The 22,776-nt window shown below is 44.4% G+C and overlaps 1 protein-coding gene across 5 annotated transcripts in view; it reads left to right on the top strand.

Annotated features, from left to right (window-relative positions):
- Positions 1 to 22,776, top strand: part of PCNT (pericentrin) — a 233,547-nt gene that overhangs the window by 12,130 nt on the left and 198,641 nt on the right. For all 5 annotated transcript variants that reach the window (XM_084644031.1, XM_084644033.1, XM_084644030.1 and 2 more), the window contains exon 2: positions 13,806 to 14,012. In XM_084644031.1, coding sequence (XP_084500157.1) covers positions 13,806 to 14,012 — 207 coding nt within the window. The remainder of the gene's footprint in view (positions 1 to 13,805; positions 14,013 to 22,776) is intronic.

The following is a 22,776-nucleotide window of genomic DNA, read 5'->3' as shown; positions in this document are numbered from 1 at the left end:
ATGTGCCCCCTCTGGCTCCTATGTGTAGGGGCAGCCAGGGGGCTCGGCATGCAGCACCCACCCCAAGCGTTGCCCCCTGCAACTCCCATTGGTTGGGAACCTGACACAGAGCTGCTTAGTGCTGCGCCTCTGCTTAGGAGCTGGAGACCAGGGGCGGGAGGGGGGCATGCCGCTGCTTCCGGGAGCTGCAGGGGCGGTGCCTGCAAATGGGGCAGAGCTGCTTGGCTGTACCTCCATGTAGGAGCAGGAGGGGGGGACATACCACTGATTATGGTAAGTGCTGCCTGGAACCTGCACCCCCAAGCCCTTACCCACACCCCAACCCTCTTCCCCAGCCCTGATCCCTGTCCTGCTCTCCGAACCCCTCGGTCTCAGCCCAGAGCACCCCCCCATCCTAAGCCCCTGCCCCAGTCCGGAGCCCCCTCCCACACCCATAACTCCTCATTTCTGGCCCCACCCCAGAGCCCTCATCCCCTCCCGCACCCCAACCCCCAATTTCGTGAGCATTCATGGCCTGCCATACAATTTCTATACCTAGATGTGGCCCCTAGGCCAAAAAGTTTGCCCACCGCTGGTCTAGAGGTTTTCCTGCTTTTTTAATAGAAAGGCAGCCATTTGATTAGATTTGTATTCCAGCATGTATATCTTATAACTTTAGCATCCTGTTCTTGTGGCTGAGTGAAGAGCAACCAGCTGTAACCTGGTTTTAAACTTCTCTAAAAGCATCTCCCAAACACTCAAGGATTTCCCCAGGCATTGCAGGGAATGTAACAAACAAGCAATTCAGGCTCCTGGACTTAAGAATTAAAATAATCTTACAGCATTAAAATATACCAACATACAGTACTTGTATTGCAAGTAATTTTAGTCCTCACCAGATCCTTGGATTCCAAGAGTAATACCACAGTTACTTGAAATGTATTGCTATACTATTTTTATATAACTGCAGAATACTTTTAATTTTGAAAACACCCACAGTTAATACTTGGATAAATATTGTCTGTTTAGTGTGATGGAAAGATTCAGCAGTATCACAGATCTCTAGAAAGAAGCATCAAATAAGAAGCTTAAACAAGTGAAAAGGGAAAGTCTGCTATAACAAAGGTCCTGTGTATTCAGTGGTTCCATGGTAGCGGCATTTGCTGAGGAATACACTACTTGCTCTAGAGTTCTGCAAACTGCATTGTTCTTAAAAAATTATATTTCTGGCCCTCCTGGATACAAAGGTAACCTTGAAATGGATGTAAACTGGTGCATCATTTTCTTTGGGTATTTGTACACTACAGAAACCATACTGGCATAGAGAAAAGGAGGACTTGTGGCACCTTAGAGACTAACAAATTTATCTGAGCATAAGCTTTCCTGAGCTACAGCTCACTTCATCGGATGCATAGGTACATTGCTGTAGGTATGCTGGCATATCTTTGCAGTGTAGATCCAGCCTGCAGAAATGGAAGGTGTTTTCCATTAGTGTAAGACTACTACCTCCCCGAGCAACCGTAGGTACATCGACAGAAGCATTTTTTTCCGTTATGTAGCTGCATCTATATTGGGAGTTAGGTCAGCTTAGCTACATTGGTCAGTGGTGTAGATTTTTCACATTGCTGACTGATGGAGCTGTGTTGACTAATGTTTTGTGTGGACCAGACTTTCTTGTGGGCTAGCCTACCCTAACAATGCTACAGCAGGATAGCTACAGCAGTGCCACTGTAGTTCTTCAGCATAGCCATTCACTACAGCGACGGAAGGGATTCTCCCATTGCTGTGGTGACTCCACCTGCCTGAGAAGCAGTAGCTATGTCGATGGAAGAATTCTTCCGTCTGTGTAGGGCTGTCTACAATGGCGGTTAGGTTGGCCTAACTACAGGGCTCACGGGTCTGGCTTTTTCATAGTTCTGAGAGAAATAGCTGGGTTGGCTTAACTTTTGAATGTAGACCTGGCCAATAGTTTGCAGACCACCTCAGAGGTGTGAACTGCCCCATTTGTCTTAATTAGGTTACATTTTATTGGTATTTATTCTATTCGACATTGGTGAGGCCTCATCTGGAGTACTGTGTCCAGTTTTGGGCCCCACACTTCAAGAAGGATGTGGATAAATTGGAGAGAGTCCAGCGAAGGGCAACAAAAATGATTAGGGGTCTAGAACACATGAGTTATGAGGAGAGGCTGAGGGAGCTGGGATTGTTTAGCCTGCAGAAGAGAAGAATGAGGGGGGATTTGATAGCTGCTTTCAACTACCTGAAAGGGGGTTCCAAAGAGGATGGCTCTAGACTGTTCTCAATGGTAGCAGATGACAGAACGAGGAGTAATGGTCTCAAGTTGCAGTGGGGGAGGTTTAGATTGGATATTAGGAAAAACTTTTTCACTAAGAGGGTGGTGAAACACTGGAATGCGTTACCTAGGGAGGTGGTAGAATCTCCTTCCTTAGAGGTTTTTAAGGTCAGGCTTGACAAAGCCCTGGCTGGGATGATTTAACTGGGAATTGGTCCTGCTTCGAGCAGGGGGTTGGACTAGATGACCTTCTGGGGTCCCTTCCAACCCTGATATTCTATGATTCTATGATTCTATGATTTTATAGCGCTCTAACTTGCTGGCTCGGGGTGTGAGCGCAGCAAGTCTGAACGCTTTAAAGCACTAGTGTAGATAAGCTCTGAGCTCTGGGAGCCATGCTCCCAGCACTCGGAGCTAATCCCCAGCGCTCGCACGCAACCACAGTCACACTTCAAAGCGCTGATGCAGGAGCGTTCCCGCAGCAGTGCTTTGAAGTTTCCAGTGTAGACGTATCCTTAGTTAACTTTTGAAAATTCAAGATGACAACATTTGGCATTGAAAGTGCGTGGACAATATAAAACAAACAAATTTAATATCAAATACAGGAACTACTGTTGTGATTGAATTATTCATTTGCATAGTGAATTTAGAAAACTCATTATTAAAATGTATCTAAAACTGCCACTGAACTTTGAGAATTTTCACCAGAGTGTCCTAGAATCAAGGGTCCTTGTAACAGAATTTCCAGCTTGCTGCAGAGCATGCAGCACCTTGGCTACATTCTTATGTTTCTACCAGCAAATTTAATCCAGTTAGTAACTGAAAAAACAAGAACTAAGCTAATTTGTTTTATTTGCACTTTAAGGCCCTGTGTACACTGGCAAGTTTGCGTGCAGTAAAGCAGCTGTGAGCTCTGTAGCTCCCGAGGTGCACAGACGGCCAAGGAACCGAGTGCGCAGAAACTGTGCAGATGCAGCGCTCTAAGATAACTACCCCGAGGAGGGGCGTAGAGCTTTCTGTGCTGGGGCTTACAGCACTCTGGTGCCAGTGTAGTCGCCGGGGTGATGACACTGCTGCGATTGGCCTCCAGGAGGTGTCCCACAATATCTGTTCTTACCTCTCTGCCCATCAGTTTGAACTCGACTGCCCTGCCCTCAGGTGACCCACTGTCAGCCCCACCCCGGACATTCCTGTGCAAATTTGAAAGTCCCCTTCCTGTTTGCTCGGTGGTACGTGCAGTTGTCTCAGCGCATCTTTCCAGGTAGCCACGCCTGCTCCACGCACCAGGCGGTCCCCTGCTTGGAGCAATGCCAAGCTGCTGGACCTCATCGGGATTTGGGGAGAGAAGGCTGTGCAGTCCCAGCTGCGCTCCAGCCGTTGGAATGATGATACCTACAGACAGATTTCTAGATGCATGACAGAAAAAGGCCATGACCGGGACACACGGCAGTGCGGGGTCAAAGGGAAGGAGCTGCGGAACGCCTACCGCAAGGCATGGGAGGCAAACTGCCACTCCGGTGCTGCACCCACCAGCTGCCGGTTCTACAAAGAGCTGGAAGCGACACTCTGTGGTGACCCCACCTCCACTGCAAAGTCCCCTGTGGATACTTCATTGGCTTGCGTGCCAGTTGAGAGTGCACTGAGCCAGGAGGAGGCAATCTTGGATGAAGGAGGGAGGGGAACCCAGAGGCAGAGGATGACTTGGAGGCCAGAGATGCATGCAGTCAGGAGCTCTTTTCTACCCTGGAGGAGCCTAGCCAGTCACAGCGGTTGGATCTTGCCGAAGCACAGACAAGAGAGGAGGCCTCTGGTAAGTGGATCTGAGTTTGGGAATTGCTGATGTGAGATGTTGGGGGTAGGAGGGTTGCAGAAAGCAGGCTTGTCTCCCACCGCATGCCTAGTTTGAGCAGCAGAACAGGCTGTTGATACACTCCCTCACTTCATGGAAATCTCCCTCGGAGATCTCCAGGAAACTCTCGTGGAGACACTGGGCAATCCACTGCCGCAGGTTCCTTGACAGAGCTGCTTTGTTTCTTGCCCCATTAACCATAAATTTCCTGCGCCACTGTGCCGTTATGGGTGGGGTGGGATGGGGGGACACCATTGCTGCACAGAGGCTAGCTGCATAGGGGCCAGGGTGGAAGCCGCAGGCTTGGAGAAGACCCTCCCTTGATTCCCTGCTCACCCTCAGCAGCGAGATATCTTCCATAATGTTCACCTCCTCTGGAAAGTGTGGGGACAAGAATGATTATCAGGCCCACCCTACAGTGCTAACTCTCCCCAAGTTCCCAAGAGGCATGTGCCCAGTGTATAGCAGGGTCCAGTGATTTACCCTGCCCCTGCTGCTACTCGCCATTTTGGAGGTCTTGTGGCTTGTGTGCTTACCTGGGGTCAGCCAGTTAGTGACAGGTGTGAGAGTACTGGCTGTGTTTTAAAGCACTGAAACAGTGTTGTCTATATTGCAAACAATACTGTTTCTGCAGAATGCTGCATTTAAACTTCACAGAGATGACCTTGGGAGCTTCCCTCTTTATCGGTGGTAGAATGGTTGTGAAGTATTAGGAAGTGTCCAAGAAGAACTAAGGAGGACTTTATGCATGAAGTTATGATGCGCTCCGCCGCTGAGAAAAAGGAATTGAAGGAGTGGCGGGACAGCGAGAAAAAGGACTGAAAAGAGAATGCGGCACACCAGAAAGAAGCCACGGAGTGGCTCTTAACAGTTATGGAGCGCCTAGCAGACACGCTTCAGCCGATACTAGCTCTTCAAACCGAGCAGCTCTGTGCCCGCCCTCCCCTGCAGCTGCTGTCACAAAACTCTGTCCCGTGGTCCCCCCCTTTGCCCCCCCACACTGCCTACACACTCCTATCAACCTCCTGGCTCCACTCTCTACCCGCAGCATTCCACTCCTCCCTCCTCACAGTCCAGCAGTGTGGACTCCCACTATGAACTGCACTCAACACCCATCCCTCTGCAGTTTGGCCCTGCTGAAGTACAGAACCTGCTGCATCGTACTCCAAAGGAGAAGGTTGGGTATGATCCCTGGGCATACACAAATCTGTAGCCATCCCGGGACCCCACCTCCACTTGAGACCTTCCCTTCCCCCATCCTCCTCCCTGCTGATGAATTTTTTTTTTCCCATTTGACTCTTCTCTGGTTGTTGTCTTTCAATAAAAGAATTGTTTGTTTGAAAGCAATCTTTTTTTCTATTACGTGAAAGCAAAAAGAGCACTGCAAAGCAACATACAATTATGTTAAGGCCCCTTCTTGCATCATATGAGCCATCCACCTCTTAGCATTACAAGCACTGCAATCCCAAGCATAGCAACAAATATTAGTGGCTTTCAGCTTCAGATTACTGCCTCAAAGCATCCCTGATCCTTGTGGCCCCGTGCTGTGCCCCTCTAATAGCCGTGGTCTCCGGCTGTTCAAACTCAGCCTCCAGGCGCTGAGCCTCTGCGGTCCAGCCCTGAGTGAAGCTTTCACCCTTCCCTTCACAAATGCTATGGAGCGTACAGCACGCGGCTATAAGCATAGGAGTATTGACTTTGGCCATGTCCAGCTTCCCATACAGGCATCACCAGCGGGCTTTTAAATGTCCGAATGCACACTCCACAGTCATTCTGCACTTGCTCAGTCTGTTGTTGAACCGCTCCTTGCTGCTGTCAAGTTGCCCCATGTATGGCTTCATGAGCCACGGCATTAAGGGGTAGGTGGGGTCTCCCAGAATCACAGTGGGCATTTCGACTTCCCCTACGGTGATCTTCTGGTCCAGGAAGAAAGTCCCTGTTTGCAGCTCCTTGAACAGGCCAGTGTTCCGAAAGATGCATGCATCCTGCACCTTTCCAGACCAGCCTGCATTAATGTCTGTGAAACGCCCACGGTGATCCACAAGTGCCTGGAGAACCATTGAGAAATACCCCTTGCGATTAATGTACTCGGTGGCTAGGTTGTCTGGTGCCAGAATTGGAATGTATGTGCCATCTATCGCCCCTCCGCAGTTAGGGGAGCCCATTTGTGCAAAGCCATCCACAATGTCATGCACGTTGCCCAGAGTCACTGTCTTTTGGAGCAGGATGTGATTAATGGCCCTGCACACTTCCATCAACACAACTCCAATGGTCGACTTTCCCACTCCAAACTGGTTAGCAACAGATTGGTAGCTGTCTGGAGTAGCCAGCTTCCACAGTGCAATCACCATGTGCTTCTCCAGCAAGAGGGCAGCTCTCATTCTCATGTCCTTGCTCCGTAGGGCTGGGGTGAGCTCATCACACAGTCCCATGAATGTGGCTTTCCTCATGCGAAAGTTCTGCAGCCACTGTTCGTCTTCCCAGACGTGCATCACGATGTTATCCCCTCACTCAGTGCTTGTTTCCCAAGCCAAAAGCAGCGTTCCACTGTGGTCAGCATCTCCGTGAATGCCACAAGCAATCTCGTGTTGTAGCTAGTATGTGTGGCGAGAACTATGTCACACTCCTCTTGCCTTTGGAGTTTAAGGAGTAACTCCATTGCCACTCGTGATGTGTTATCAGCATGAGCAACGTTCTGGTAACAGCTCGGGATCCATTCCTGCACCCAGAAAGAGGCAGGGCAGGGTGCACCGTACACAAACTGTTGAAAGATGGCACCAAATGCGGACGGAAGCACAGGGATTGCTGGGAAGTGAAGCAATGCATCATGGGGCATTGGGACAGGACCCAGGATGTCCCGTGACCCCTTCCCACAAGTCTTAGTGGCAAAAGCGAAAGAGGTGCTCTGTGGGATAGCTGCCCAGAATGCACGGCTGCGAATAGTGCTGCAAGTGTGAGCACCCTATTGTGCAGGCAGCTGTCAGTGTGAACACACAACAGCGGTTTTCCTTCGGTGCTCTCTGAGCGGCACTGTAACTGCTGGCGCTGTAAGTTTGCAAGTGTAGATGTGCCCTAAGTTAAGGATCTTTGGGTAGCACTCTATAGAGCATAAACGCCAGTGGTTTCAGTTCAGTCTTGTGACAATGGTATTTTCACTCATGGACTAGAGAGGGAAGCATAGGCCTGCTTCCTGTGCTGTTGGCCATCTGGCGGTATCTACTGTGATACTTTGAGGTGTATTCTGGTAGGAAGTTTACATGTGATATTTCAGCAAAGGATACAGGGGCCGTTGCAAAAATTACTGTACCATGAAATCAGACCACCTTTTAATCAATTTATCAAAGTGCTTTCAGCTTCTTTAAATGAACTGTAATGCTATATCTGACAGCAACAGAAAGTGAAATCTATTGGTTTGCACAGCAAAGACTTCTATTCCACGTTGGTGGGGTAATATGCTTAAATCCACATCCCCTAGCAGTGAAAGTGTGACTCCACAGACCATTCAATTCTTTGCTCTCTTTTGAGATTCTCAACAACGCAAGTACTGACAATAATTTGTCATTTGCAATCCTGTCCATGAAAATAGGGAAGCTAAAAGTTCATTTCACACAGGTCAGAAATCAGACATCAAGTGGTAATGACTGTCTGTGCTGACCTGTATTGTATGGTGAGTGGTAACCTAGCTGTTAAAGGTTTCAGAGTAGCGGCTGTGTTAGTCTGTATTCGCAAAAAGAAAAGGAGTACTTGTGGCGCCTTAGAGACTAACCAATTTATTTGAGCATAATCTTTCGTGAGCTACAGCTCACTTCATTGGATGCATTTTATTAAAGGCTTTGTAGCTCATCAATTCCAGGAGCCATTATTTACCTGGAGAGGCCATTTAAAGAAAAGAAAAGTAAAATAAATAGAATAGTTTATATTCTAGCTTACAATTGGTAAGTAAGCAATTAAGGAAAATGCATCATTGGTTGTTGAGATCTTCTGTGTAACTCATTTCCCAGACAGGAAACACATAGGAGAATGCAGTGGAGAATTGCTGTTAATGTGACAAGTGCTTTATTACCACGATTTTATGATCTATACATTCTTCATATTATTAGAAAATTAGAAAATACTCACTTTTTAAATTGTGGTATAATTTATAATCATGGAATCATTCTATTAAGTGTTAAGTTTTCCTAACTAGTTGGATTTGATATAAGATCTCACCATCCACTAAAATAAATGTGCAACTATATGTCAACACGTATCTTGCATTTCCATTGAATTAATCCTTGCTGACACAAATTATTCATCCTGGAGTCAAAAAACTTGCCAAAACTAGAACCAAAATCTAATTTGTTCAGTTTCTACAATCTGTTAAACCGTTAGTAAAAGCAACTGTTGCCAGCCTTCATCTCACCCCCAAAACTCACATCAATGATTCGTGTATCCCAAGGCCAGAAAGGACAGTTGAGTATTTAGACTGAACTCCTGTTTAACATCGGCCATAGAACTTTCACAAAATAAGTCTTGTTTGAACTAGAGCAAATCTTTTAGAAAAACATCCTATCTTGGTTTAAAAATTGCTAGTGATGGAGAATCAACCACAAATCTTGGTAAATTGTTTCAATTTGAGCGGCAGAGAGTCCTGTGGCAGATTAACAGACATATTAGAGCATAAGCTTTTCTGGGTGAATACCCACTTCATCGGATGCATGTAGTGGAAATTTTCAGAGGCAGGTATAAATATGCAAGCAAGAAGTGGGTATTCGCCCACGAAAGCTTATGTTCCAATATGTCTGTTAGTCTGTAAGGTGCCACAGGACTCTTTGCCTCTTTTGCAGATCCAGACTAACACGGCTGCCCCTCTGATACTTGTTTCAGTTTGGTAAATTGCAGCTATGTCTATAAGAATGCTAAATTTCAAACATGCACAACAAAATAGGGGGAAAGTGTTATGTATACACATGCATTTGTCAAAACAGCAAATACCTTGAGTTTGTTTTAGTAGCTCTAACCAGAAGGTTAACTAATTTCAAATCCATGGCATCCCTACTTTTTGAAAAACTCAACAGATCCAGTGGATAACTAGCTGTAAAGTATTGTGAATGTGCAGTTTTTCATTTAATCCAAATTTGAAACATTATACTTTAACAGCATCCCTTTTTAAAATTAGAGATTAACTCCATATCATCCAGCAGTGTGGTCCTAAACCAGCAGTGTTTTTAGCATACCATTTTTTCCCTGTAACAAAGTATAATTCTTTACACTTTCGGATCTACATCCAATATGTGGTGTCTTTTTTACTTAGAAAAACAATGGTGGTACAATAGCATGAGCTTTGGTGCCCTTCCTTGAGTATTTTTTTGTACTGGCAGTCCAAATCTTCTCTATCTACGAATAAAAAGAGTTAGCTTACTTTAAAAAGCCTTCAGCTTCAAGCTTTCAAGCTTGAAAATACTTTTTGAAGAAATAATTTTTAGTTCTTTTGTTACTAATAATACTTTAGACATGTAAATCTGCGATCAGCTTTCAAATTTCATGTCTTTCCATTTATGTAACTGTATATTTTTTTTCAAATTGTGTAAGTGGGAGCTTTTAATTTTCATTTGCACCAACATGATGATGACATGGTCTTGGATGATTCTGGGAACTTGTTTTCCATCTCCTCTGTAAAGTGAAGAGTGCAATACACTAGAACTGCCGATGTGTCTTCAGAGATGTGAATGTCTTTGTGACGGGTTCCCCCTGGGTGCCACCTGGAACTGGGGTACCACTGAGCCCCCCGAGACACCAGACTGGGCTCCCTTTACACTGTACTGCTGTGACCAGCCTGCCAAGCCCTTTCCCAGGCTCCAGCCTGCTCTTTACCAGCACACATACAGGTAGGGACACATCCAGCTGCAGTTACATACAGATGCTGTGATTAGCTCTGCATGGGGCGGCATAGCAAGGGCACCTCCCAGTTCCTAAGGCACGCACCTCCTCTCTGGAGTGTAAACCCAGAATTATACCATCTTGCACTGCAGAGAGAACTGTACAGTGTAAGCTCATGAAATTCGCTCCCTCCCTCAATGTGGAGAGGAAATATACAACAGCTTTCTGTCCTGAGTTGATTTCCCCACACACTGGTTTTAGGCAAAGCAAAATCAAGTTTATTAACTACAAAAGATAGATTTTAAGTGATTGAGGGATAGCAAACAGATCAAAACAGATTACCTAGCAAATAAACAAACACACAAACTAAACTTAATATACTACACAGATCGGATATAAATAGCAAATTCTCCCCCTAAATGATGATGCAAGCAGACTGAGGCTCTTAAGGGGCAAGCTGCACTAACTTACAGCTTGGAATCCCTAGGTGTTTCATTCACAGGCTAAAAACCCCTTCAGCCTGGGTCTTACGCCCTTTTACGCCTAAAAATCCCTTCAGCACTTACACCCAGTTCAGTCTTTGTTCCTTAGCTGTTTCCAGGAGTCTCTTTGGGCAGGGAGTCAGTGAAGAACCCCGATGAGGTCAGTCCCCTGCCTTGTATAGCTTTTGCATATAGTAGGAACCCTTTGTTTCAAAACTTGGTTCCCATGCCAGTCAGTGGAAAAACACTGGTATCCCAACATGGTGTCCAGTGCCAGGTGACCTGGTCACATGTGGCTGTAGTGTCATAGCAGGCATGAGTCAGAGGCAGTTTGTAGAGTCCTTAGGAAGGGTCCGCCCTGCCCTTCAAGTGAGAGAGAAGCTTCTTCTAAGGCCTGTTGTTTTCTCCTAACGGCCCTTTAACCTGAATGGGCCCTTCCCAGCCAGCCATCTAGACTGAGTGCATTCTGCCTAGTGGGCATTCTCCATGTGTAAACACATTTGTAATAGATACATAGACAATATTCCTGACTTCAGATACAAAAATGATACATGGATACAAATAGGATAATCATAGTCAGTACATCATAACCTTTCCAATGATAGCTTACATGACCTATCTTGCATAAAATACATCATAGTTATGCCATAATCCTATCATAGTAGTTTTATGAAGAATATGGGGTGCAGTGTCAGTCTTGGGTAATGTGTTTAAAGTATTGTGAATATTAACAGAAGTAAGTTTTTTACGTGTAATTATTTTATGCCACAAGGTACACAAAAATAAATTCTACACAGACTGCATTCCATGCTTCCCCTCAGCAACCCTCACTACTTTTAACCATTTGGAATCCAGGACAATTCCCCCTCAGTCACTAGGAGTCTGTCATCACTAACCTAAAGTTCCATCTTTCTCTCTCAGAATGCCTTCTCTCTATTCTCCTCCATTATAGTCAAAACCAAACAAAGCTTCAGCCGCTCGAAGACCCAACAGATTATGAGGGCCTTTCAGAGTCCATAAAACCTGCACCCAACAAATACCAGGCTTGGTCTACACTTAAAACTTACATTAGCAAAGCTATGTCAGTCAGGAGCATGAAAAAAACACCACGAACAATATAGTTATGCTGACAAAAATCCCAGAGTAGGCACGACTATGCTGACAGAGTGCTTCCATCGGCATAGCTAATGTCATTCAGGAGGTGATGTTCCTACACAGGTAGAAAAACTCCGGTTGGTCTATGCTGCATCTTCACTATGGGGCCATGCTGACATAGCTGTGCATTCGTAGGCTTTATTGTGTAGACCTCTTTTCCTGTCCCTAATGTAGTCACTTGGAGCTCAAGTATAGCCACTGGTGTTTGTGTGGTATCTTTTTAATAAAATATGTTCAAACCAGTGGACCACGTTACAGTTTTTATAATGAGCAGTGCATGTGGCTCTCCCACTGATGTAAATGTGAGATTTGCACAAAGATCAGGAGTCAAATATTATCTTTGTGCGGTGGCTAATCTTTTATTATTTATTGTCTTATTTAACCTCACTTTATGAGATCGTTTTCTGACCTTTAAAACTACCGCTCTTTGTGCCTTTTGGTTCTCTTTTCTGATCCTCCTGTTTCTCTCTCCTCTTTCTTTGCCTTTCCCTCTCCTTGCAGCAACCCCTAGTTCCATTACTGTTTTACTCTGTGAGCTTCCCTCTGTCCCCTTCCCCATTCCGACTGATGAATTAATCAGCAATGCAGTAGCTATTGTTGGCATGCAATGCAGCATCATTAGGGTCTGTTGTGAACACTACATTGTGAAGAATGGTGTTTGCATCCCAGACCTTGTCTACACTACTGGGCTAAGTCAACTAAGTTATACTACTTCAGCTACGATAATGTAGCTGGAGTGGACGTAGCTGAGATTGACTTACTGCAGTGTCTACACCATGCTGTGTCGATGGGAGACGCTCTCCCATCAACTTACCTTACTCCTCTCGTTCTAGTGGAGTACCAGAGTCAAGCGGAGAGGACTCTGCGGTCGATTTAGCAGGTCTTCACTAAACCCACTAAATCGACTCCTGCTGCATCGATGGCAGCAGCATCATCCTCATAAGTGCTTTTAACATATCAAGTGGCCTGCATAAACACTTCAAGAGTAGGGAGGTGTTTGGCATTCCTTCTTTAGCAAAGGGACATAGTCTTAAGCACTTTAAACAGATTGTCTAGTATAGAACAGGTATGCAATTGCACAGCTGCTGTTAGGTAATCTATCATTATACAAGTTGCTGTAGATATGAAAAATAAGGAATTAGTTCATTTCAGAAAGTACACTTTCCAAAACAAGTGAAATGAAAAGTGCAATCTTGCTTCTTTCAGTAGAGTTTACCACAACAAAAACAAACTATTTCAGATATTGATTTTGGTATAGTTAGCATGTAGTAGTTCTACATTCTCAGATTTCTACCTTCTATTATGATTTTGAATAGATCTTTTAGCTACTAATAAAGGTATTTTACCTATATGGTTGATAACCTATGGCTGTAACCTTGGTGAAGGGTTTTCCCTATTAGAAGAATGTCTGGTCTTATGCTGTGAGTGAGATGTTGGTTGGAATTGCTGCCTACATACAGTGCTAGAGTTTAAAATACTCTAATCCTCTTTAAGATGTTTAAGTTACTGAGGAAAGATGGGTAGTAGATTTTGATGGGTGACATTATTTGGAAATCCCTAGGGCTTCATTGGGGCGTGTTAGTTTGATAAAGTAGAGCATCTGATTTTTCAACAGAAGAAATTAAAATGACTTGGCTTAATTAAATTTCTATTTATGTACCTCAGTCTGCTTTCTGTCTGGGAACTTTTGCTATATATTCTCTTGTTGGGAGGGGAAGGGCAAGAAGACTCACCTTTGTCAATTCTAGTCTTTATATTTGCTGTGGCTAAGATATTTTAAGATATTTTTCTAAGAGGCTATGCTGCTTTCTGTAGGACTCTCAGAGAGACTTCAAGACTGTCTCATTTTTATTGGTTCTAGTATATGGACAACACTTAGTCTCTTACTAATTTATCTGGCTGTAACTTTGGATTATTTCAACATGACAAATATAAGTTAGGAAAGTATTAGTAAAAATTTGATTCTTTTCTTGAAATGAGTCTAACTGTTGTGTTTTTGTGAATTATGCTGCTGCCTAGGTAGAAACTGAATGTGCAGTAAGTAGGAAGATAAAGCAGGTTCTCTGTGAACGTGCATGTTTTGTCAATCACGAGATTCTTTGTTATCCATGAGTGTGTTAATCTTATGGTCTTGTTATCTTTTCCTCACTTACCTCTCCCTTTATCTCTTTCAATCTTTCCTGCACAGCTTGCTCACTTCAGACAGCGAAAAACAAAAGGTGACAACACGCAGTCGCAGAAAAAGGCGGCGAAGAGGAAGGGCTCGTCTGACCACACGCAAGACATTCCAAAGGAAGAGTGCATGATAGTGGCCCAGGATTCTGATGTTGGTACAGAACTTAATATAAGTGTAGAGAGTAAGACTGAAGAGACAGAGACAAGATCTGAGAGGAAGGTAAGTCTTATTGTTCACCATGTTTCATCCAAATCTATCTGCAACTAACAGACTCTTCTTTGAGCTCTCATGTATGTGGATGCCATGCATGGTCTGTCTGTGCCCTCTATACAGAAGTTTGGAAAGCTTTTCTTTAGCAGTGTCCACTAGGGCTTGGACATGCACCCTATATGCTCTTGCACTTCCCTCACCCAAGAAAATAAAACACGGACCGATCTTGGCCACCAGCCAGTTCCTGCTCTCTGCCCTGACAGAGAGTTGAAAGCTCTTAATGTCCTTACTTCTTACTTACATAATTTTGTAATAATTAGTCTTAGATTTATTAGTCTTGTTTTGTTATGCATTGGCTTACGAAAAAATTAGTTTTGTAGGTAGTAAGTAGTTATACTGGACTTCGGCCGTTTGCGTCTCCCATCCTCACCGGGCATCACAGCTTGTCCGTTGTGTGGAAGAATTATTCTGTTGGAAGAGGGACATGAGTGCTTATGTTGTTTCAGGGAGAGCCATGTAACTTCTAAGTGTGCTATTTGTAAGGTATTAAAAAAACAACACACAAATCTAGAGTCCGGGCTCAAGATTTTCCTCATGGAGAAATCCATGAGAGCAGCTTCTAACTTAGAGATTCTGAGAGTGGGGACCACAGCCCTTTCCTGCTCGAGCCATGCCTTGAGTGCTCTGGAGGTAAGAGAAATCCCTCATAGCCATCAAGGGGCAAAGAGGCCTCCTAAATCTGACAAGAACTTGCCACATCAGAAGAAGGTCCCAGTGGAATAGTCAGAGACCCCTGTTGCCTGAGGGAGAAAATTCAGTACCAGTAGCATGTCTGAGTCCCTGGTACTGCATAAGAAGCCTGAGAAGCAAGCACCAAAGTACTCTGGTGGCATGGAGGCCACATTCAATAATGCTGGCTGTTGAATTGATACCAGTCCAGACAGCTTCTTCTGCACTTATTTTACTTTGGGTGCCACACTGGTACTGGAGATCAGAAACACCCCCATACATCAAAATACTTGGTACCATGGATTTGGCATCCAAAGAAATCGGCGCCACAGACTTCAGATTCTCACTCAGTTCTCAGGGAACTATCTGGGTCACCTTTTACAAACCTTAAGGAGATCATGATTCCACCAGAGCCAGAATCTTCTCTTTTTTTACGTGCTTTTTCTATCTTCATTTCCCAAAAATCTCCAATGCAACAGGAGCCCAGGCTACCATTATGAAAATCTAATTATGGCCTGCTGTTACGGATGTTGGTGAGCTTTCTTCCCCTAAACAGATAGTTGCACCTAGTGAGTAGTCCCTCTGTTAGAGGACTTTTTGTCATCTTCATCTGCGGAATCTTGCCTGGAGCCTTCCCCAATATCTGCTGAGGGCTCTAAACATCATAAGAACTTTTCTTCCTGGGCTACACTGTTAGGAGTTCATCGCATGACACTCCATTACTAGTGTGGATGTCAGTACCTTGGAATGCTATGCCTTATCCATATGGCTATCAATCCTGGCCTATTAGCTACATTGGTACAATCCAAGTCAACAATTTTTCCTTCTATTTCCACTTCAGGAGAGAAATTTCCTTAGAGAGATTTTTCCTTTGCTTTCTCCTCCCGAAGTCTACAGTATTTTGTACACCACGACCTCTTTCTGAAGAAGAGGACGAGCAGATTCAGGACAAACCTTTTGTAGCTTGACAGTTTTCATCGTCTTCTGATGATGCTATGGTATCTTGTTCCTACGGCAGTAAAAGACTTCAAGACTTCTGAAGAACAGTTAAAGAGGATGGCAGAAACATTAGAAATTCCTCTGGAAATACTCAGGAAAAGTCATAGAAACTTTCTGATATCCTGCAGCCTTCCACCAAAAATAGGGTAGCCTTATCTATTAATGGGGCATTCTTGAGCCAGCTAACAAACTGAGGGCAACACCAGTTCTTAGAACAGCGACTTCTAAGTGGGCTGATAGAAATATCAAGTTTCTCATAAGGTATTTGTGTATTTTTATACTTGTCTGGCTCCATTGCGACTGGTAGTCACTGTGGTAAATGAAAAATCCAGGCAGGCTTTGAGATCTACCTGAGGCAGGAAGAGAGAACACCAAAAAAGCCCTGGATCTCTTTGGGACAAAGATTTACACCTCTGCTTTCCTTCAGGTCAGATTTTCGATTTATCAAGCCATGCTGGCTAAGTATAACTACATCCAGTGGGATAAAGTGGCAGAATTTCAGGATAAACTTTTGATTCTGCAGGAAGAAGAATTTACTTCCATTTGCTCTGAATGAATGTTGATTAGAAAAACATCTCCACAAGCAGCATTAAACTCCAGTAATTCAGGAACATGATAAGAACATAAGAATGGCCATACTGGGTCAGACCAAAGGTCCGTCCAGCCCAGTATCCTGTCTACCGACAGTGGCCAATGCCAGGTGCCCCAGAGGGAGTGAACCTAACAGGTAACGATCAAGTGATTTCTCTCCTGCCATCCATCTCCACCCTCTGACAAACAGGCTAGGGACACGATCAGTGGCAAGTAGAACTGTCATAAGAAGTGTGTGTCAGTTCAGGGCAACTGCACCTGTGTTCCCCTTCTGTAGTCCAGCTGTATTCATCTCTCTTTCAAATGTAGAGCAAATCATCTGCGAATGGTGGAAAAACTGGCAATTGCCTTGTGTTAATCGGTGTGAATAATTACCGGCTATGCTTAGGAAATAGGTACTCGTGTGGACTTTGAAGGGGACCCATTGTTCGACTAAGGACTCCGACCTGTCGAAGAAGGCCTGGAATTGTATAAAAGGCTTTTGGGTCCCAATCCTTTTTATCTCAGACCTGCTTGAGGTTTCATGCAGGGTAAGCCTAAGGCACAAGGACTGAGATCCCAGTTCTGACTGGACCACCCTGAAATATAAACTTTGGACTATAACCTTTGAACTATTTCTGAAAGAACTATTTGCATCTACAAAGCTCACCATCTCTGCTATGAATCTGAATCTCGAGATTGACTCATGTCTGTATGTATACTGTTCTTTTAACCAATTCTATCTCCCTTTTCTTTTTTAATAAATTTTAGTTTAGTTAGTAAGAATTGACTGTAAGCGTGTATTTTGGAAAGATCTGGAATATTCATTTACCTGGAGGTAATGTGTCCAATCCTTTGGGATTGGTAGAACCTTTTTCATATGACGATTAAGATTTTCAGAAATCCTCATCGTATCTGACTTGGGTGTCTAGGTGGAGGCCTGAGACTGGGTTATTTTAAGGGAACTGTGGTGTTCTGAGTAACCAGTGAGATATAATAGAAGCTGTTTATGCTGGCTTGGTAAATCTAAGTATTGGAATATCCACCAGCTTTGGGGATTGTCTGCCCATTAATTGAGTGACCTCAACTGGCTCCCCTGGGTCTCTGGTCGCAAGCTCTCTTTGGGGAGAGACCCACAACTCTCCTGTCGGACTGGGTTTTTTCCGGGCTGCATAATTCCCTGCACATACTGTGAATTCCTAGCAAGTTGAAATGCCCTAACAGGCCTGCTTTGCTTTTCTCTTCAGATGCTATAAATAGCGTAATTTTCCACAGTTAGAAGTTACCACATAGCTCTTTCTAAGCAAGCACATTTATTCTTAAGATGAAAGCACTACAGAAAATATGTATTAAAAAAGGAAAAACTTACACACATGCTAATAAGCTTACCAGAGACCACCACAATTCCAACAAGGGCTGTGGCAGGTGATCAATTCTTCAAGCCTCACCAGGGTTTATTTTTTGTTGTCACAAGTTCATAACAGCTGTTAGCTCAGCACAAGCTCATGCATGAATAGGTCATGCTCTTCCAACCTTCTCAGGAAGGGTTGGAGCCTCCCTTGGACAGAAGGTACTGTCTATTTCTAGATGATAAAAGCAAGCCCTGAGTCAGTTTAAATTTAGGCTGTTTATCCAAAAGTCCTTTCTTTGTTGGTTCTCCAGAGAATCCAGTTTGAACCAGTATATGCAAGCCTCTCCAGATGTACCACCTATTGGGGGGTGTGACAACCTGAGTGAATTTGCCTAATCCTCCTCCACTGCTCTTAGGTCCTGGAGGGCTGTGGTCTCCCTTTCCCATGGAGTAACATATAATCCATGGCCCACAATGGTACATACATAAACATAATTCAGTAAGACTTATCCAGGAAATTGCTACATTTGTCATGCAAAGATTTTTGGCTCTCCTTATCGGGCCTGGCTAGAGAGGTCCAGACTACAATACAAGACCTCCCTTTTAACAATCAAGATCTTTTTAGGGCTAAAATGGATGATGCATATTCTTTAAAGGATTTATGACCCAGATGAAGATTGTTGGGCCTCTGTGCTCTGCCCTTCCGAAGAAAGCAGTATAGATCTCGTGCATCTACCAAACAGAGATCTCAGCGTTCCACTTATAGCTGTGTTCCTTCAGAGATCTTTTGATCAGGGTAGACAGAGATCAAGACTCTAGAAGAGGAAATTGTCAAATTCATCCAATATCTCAGCATATCCTGGTTATGCTCAAAAGAAACAATTTTGCTGCTGTGGTGGAGGATATGGATCCAGTCTACATAGACCTGTACCCTTTCTTCTCCTGGTTTGGTTTTTGAAGGAGGCTTAGGCTAGAATAACTACAGACTAATGTGGGCCTTCAGGTCATCTGGGATTGTTACACCATACATTTCCAGATCATTCTCTCCCCCCCCCCCCAATATCTTTTCAGGGACTGATATCTTTCAGCAAGAGAGAGACTGACACTACAATATATGATCGTTCTTCCTGAATTTGTAAGAATAGGGCTTTATTCTCTATAATTTCTGATCCCAAAAAAGAAGGGGGGTTGGAGACTTATTTTGGACCTCAGGCTACTCGATGCTTACATTCATTGCATGAAATTTTGCATGATAACTCTTCCATTATACCCTCCCTGGATCATGTGGACTGGATCAGTACTCTGTTTACAAAATACTTTCATGTACAGAGTCATAAAGCATACAGAAAATGTCTTAATTTTCTGACAGCAGGCAAACATTGTCCGTTCTGAGTTCTCCCATTTGGCCTATGAACAGCACCTCAAGTTTTCATGAATTACCTGTCCGTCATTGCTGCTTATCTTTGTTGTTAGGGCGTACATGTGTATCCTTATCTTGATTGGCTAATTTAGGGAACTTCAGTGAATCAAGTTTATAGAATCAGTTTGGTTAGTCCTGTGTCTTTCTTGGAATGGGGTCTAATTGTCAGCTTAAAGTAAATCTGGTTCCATCCTATTAGTTGGATTCATTGGAGCTGTTCTGGACTCCAAAGCAGCAAGAGCTTTATGTCCTCAGGAGAGATTTCTAAATATCTGCCAATTAATTACCGATCTGAGTGCTCAGCCTGAGAACCCTATAAGAGTTTACCTAAAATGGTTAGGCCACATGGTATCTTGTGCTTCTGTGCCAGCCTTCATCAGGCTTAGAATGAGGCCTCTTCAATCTTGGAGCAAATCGGTCTCTTAGTCAGTTCTGTGGGGGCGGGGGTGGGGAGTAAAGTTATTTCAGCAAGTTCTAATGTCTCTTCAGTGGTGGTGGAACCTGACTGATGTGCGCCAGGGAATTTCTGTTTCAAAGTCCAAATCTACCAAGATTCTGACTACCCATGGATCCTGAAAGGGGTGAGGGTGATAACCGAGACCAATTTCAGACACCATGGTATTTGGTAGTTAAAGGACACCTTGAGTCATATAAATGTCTTGACGTTAACAGTGCTTCGCTTAGCATGCAAGTCCTTTCTTCCATTACTCAGGGTTCTGTCAGTACAAGTGTTGGCAGTGAACTCCAGAGTGATATAGCCTATAAGTAGGCAAGATGGGGGACAAGATCAGATCCTCTTTGCCAGGAAGCCTTAATCCTGTGGGAATCACATAATCAGCATAGCACTTCATCTTGCAGGATAGGTCAGTATTCTGGCGGATTATTTAAGCAGAAAGCACATGTCATCCCAGAGATCTACTAGGATTCTTTGAGGGGGATCAACATGTGGACAAAGGTGATAGTTGATCTAGTGTACTTACATTTTTAGAAAGCCTTTGACAAGGTCCCTCACCAAAGACTCTTAAGCAGAGTAAGCTGTTGTGGGATAAAAGAGAGAGTCCACTCCTGGATCAGTAACTGGTTAAAAGATAGGAAACAAAGGGTAGGAATAAATGGTCACTATTTACGTCTCTCCATTCTGAAAACTGGTCTCCCACAGGGTCTGTACTGGGACCAGTGCTGTTCAATATATTCATAAATGATCTGGAAAAAGGGGTAAACAGTGAGCTGGCAAAATTTGCAGATGATGCAAAACTACTCAAGATAATGAAGTCGCAGGAAGATTGTGATTAGTTACAAAGGGATGTCACAAAACTGGTGACTGGGCAACAAATAGCAGATGAAATTAAACCTTAATAAATGCAAAATAATGCACACTGGAAAACATAATCCCAAGTATACATATAAAATAATGGGGTCTAACTTAGCTGTTACCACTCAAGAAAGAGATCTTGGAGTCATTGTGGATAGTTCTCTGAAAACATCCACTCAATGTGCAGCGGCAGTCAAAAAAGTGAACAGAATGTTGGGCATCATTAAGAAAGGGATAGATAATAAGACAGAAAATATCATATTGCCCTTATATAAATCCATGGTATGCCCACATCTTGAATGCTGAATGCAGATGTGGTCATCCCATCTCAAAAAGATATATTGGAATTGGGAAAGGTTCAGAAAAGGGCAACAAAAATGATTAGGGGTATGGAACGGCTTCTGTATGAGGAGAGATTGATAAAATTGGGACTTTTCATCTTGGAAAAGAGATGACTAAAGGAGGATGTGATAGAGGTCTCTAAAATGATGACTGGTGTGGAGAAAGTGAATAAGGAAGTGTTATTTACTCTTAACACAAGAGCTAGGGGTCACTAAATGAAATTAAGAGGCAGCAGGTTTAAAACTAACAAAAGAAGGTATTTCTTCACACAATGCACAGTCAACCTGTGGAACTCCTTGCCAGAGGATATTGAGAAGGCCAGGACTATAACAGGGTTCAAAGAAGAACTGGATAAGTTCATGGAGGATAGGTTCATCAATGGCTGATAGCCAGGGTGGGCAGGGATGCAAAACCATGCTCTTAATTGTCCCTAGCCTCTGTTGCCAGAAGCTGGGAAAGGGCGAAGGGGGATGAATCATGTGGTAGTTACCTGTTCTGTTTATTCCCTCTGGGGCACCTGGCACTGGCTGCTGTTGGTAGACAGGATACTGAGTAGATGGCCATTGGTCTGACCCAGTATGGCTGTTCTTATGTTCTTAAATGGTCACTGAAGAATATGATCTTTCACTGGGTTTCCCAAGAATGGGTTTTCCCACAAATAGACCTTTTTTTACTCCCGGTGGAATTCTATACCAAAAAATTTAAAATGATGCACATCTGAGATTTTTGGAAGCAGTGCTCGGTCAGGGCAGGCTTGTGGAGTAGTCGTCTCATGGTACCATTGGTGCCTTATGTAATGCATGCACGACTCGACCTTTCAGTTCCTTTTCAGCCGTCCTCGGCTGCAGATGGAGCTCAGTGGCAGTACTGCTGCTTCGTTTTTTCTCTTTATAGAAAGAGTTAGATTAATTATAGTTCAGGAAATTTTGTTTAATTGGCTGGTTAGTTTTCTTTACCAAAAAAAAAAAAAAGTTAAAGATGATTTTTTCCACCCTTTCCCCGTTGGGAAACTTTAATGGACACAATGCCCCGCTCGCCCAGGTTTAAATGATGTGACTCTTGCCTTGAGGCGATGCCTGTGTCAGACGGCCACTCATCGTGTCTCTCTGTTTGGGCGTCCCTCAGAAAAGTGCCCATTGTAGTAATGTTAAAGTCAGGGCAAGGCGTGACAGAGATCTCCACCTCAAGGTGATTTTAATGGAGAACTCCCTTCAGCCTACTCCTCAGGGACGAAAATCAACATCAGCAGATGGTTCCTTGAACAAAACCTGTACTAATGGGAGTGCTCAGTTTTCCAAATTGTCCAGGAAGTGACCTGCAACCTCCCCAGACGGGGACACTCGGAGAAAAAGGAGGTTTCCCAATGAGGTCGCTCTGCTCTGTGCCGAGCTCGAGTAGAGTGAGCACCTTTGAGGCTCCAGGCACCTCTGGCACCATCCCTCTGTTGATCTCTGCTGAGCCCTGGTGCTCTGGAGCGGAGTCGAGATGCTCCTCATTTACAGCACTGACCACCCGGGTGCAGGAGTCGGCCCAGATATCGCTACAACAGACAATGTCACCCCCACCGGCACCGATCCAGTCGTCGACACCAACTGACAGGCTGAGAACGGCACCGACCATCTCGACAAAGGCACCAACTGCATCTACACCAGCAGTACTGCCGCCACAGAAACAAGCGGCTTTGCAAAAGTTTCTACAGCACAAGGATATAACGATCACCTTGGTGCTGCGATCACCTTGGTGCCTCAGTCACCCTTATTTGGTACTGAGGGATCTTCAGGCCAAATAACTGAGGAGTTATCCACTTCTCCCGCTCTCCAGCCCATCTCCAGTGATGCAGAGGAGAAAGTAAATGGGAGCCGCTTCTCTTCCCAACATTCCTCACCCACGGGACAAAGACCACCATGGGAAGCTGCTAGGACCAAATCTCGCCAACCTCACGAGATGCAGCCAAGGGTATGGACAACCCTGGATGTGTCCCCATGCAGTGGCCCCCCGAGACCACTGGGCTGTGTATAGGGCTCAATACACTAGGCCCTTGACCCCAGCT

This window comes from Lepidochelys olivacea, assembly GCF_965140295.1.
Source record: "Lepidochelys olivacea isolate rLepOli2 genome assembly, chromosome: 11".
Lineage (NCBI taxonomy): Eukaryota > Metazoa > Chordata > Testudines > Cheloniidae > Lepidochelys > Lepidochelys olivacea.
Note: the sequence above shows the minus strand (reverse complement) of the source record. Positions and strands in the feature narration are given on the sequence as shown.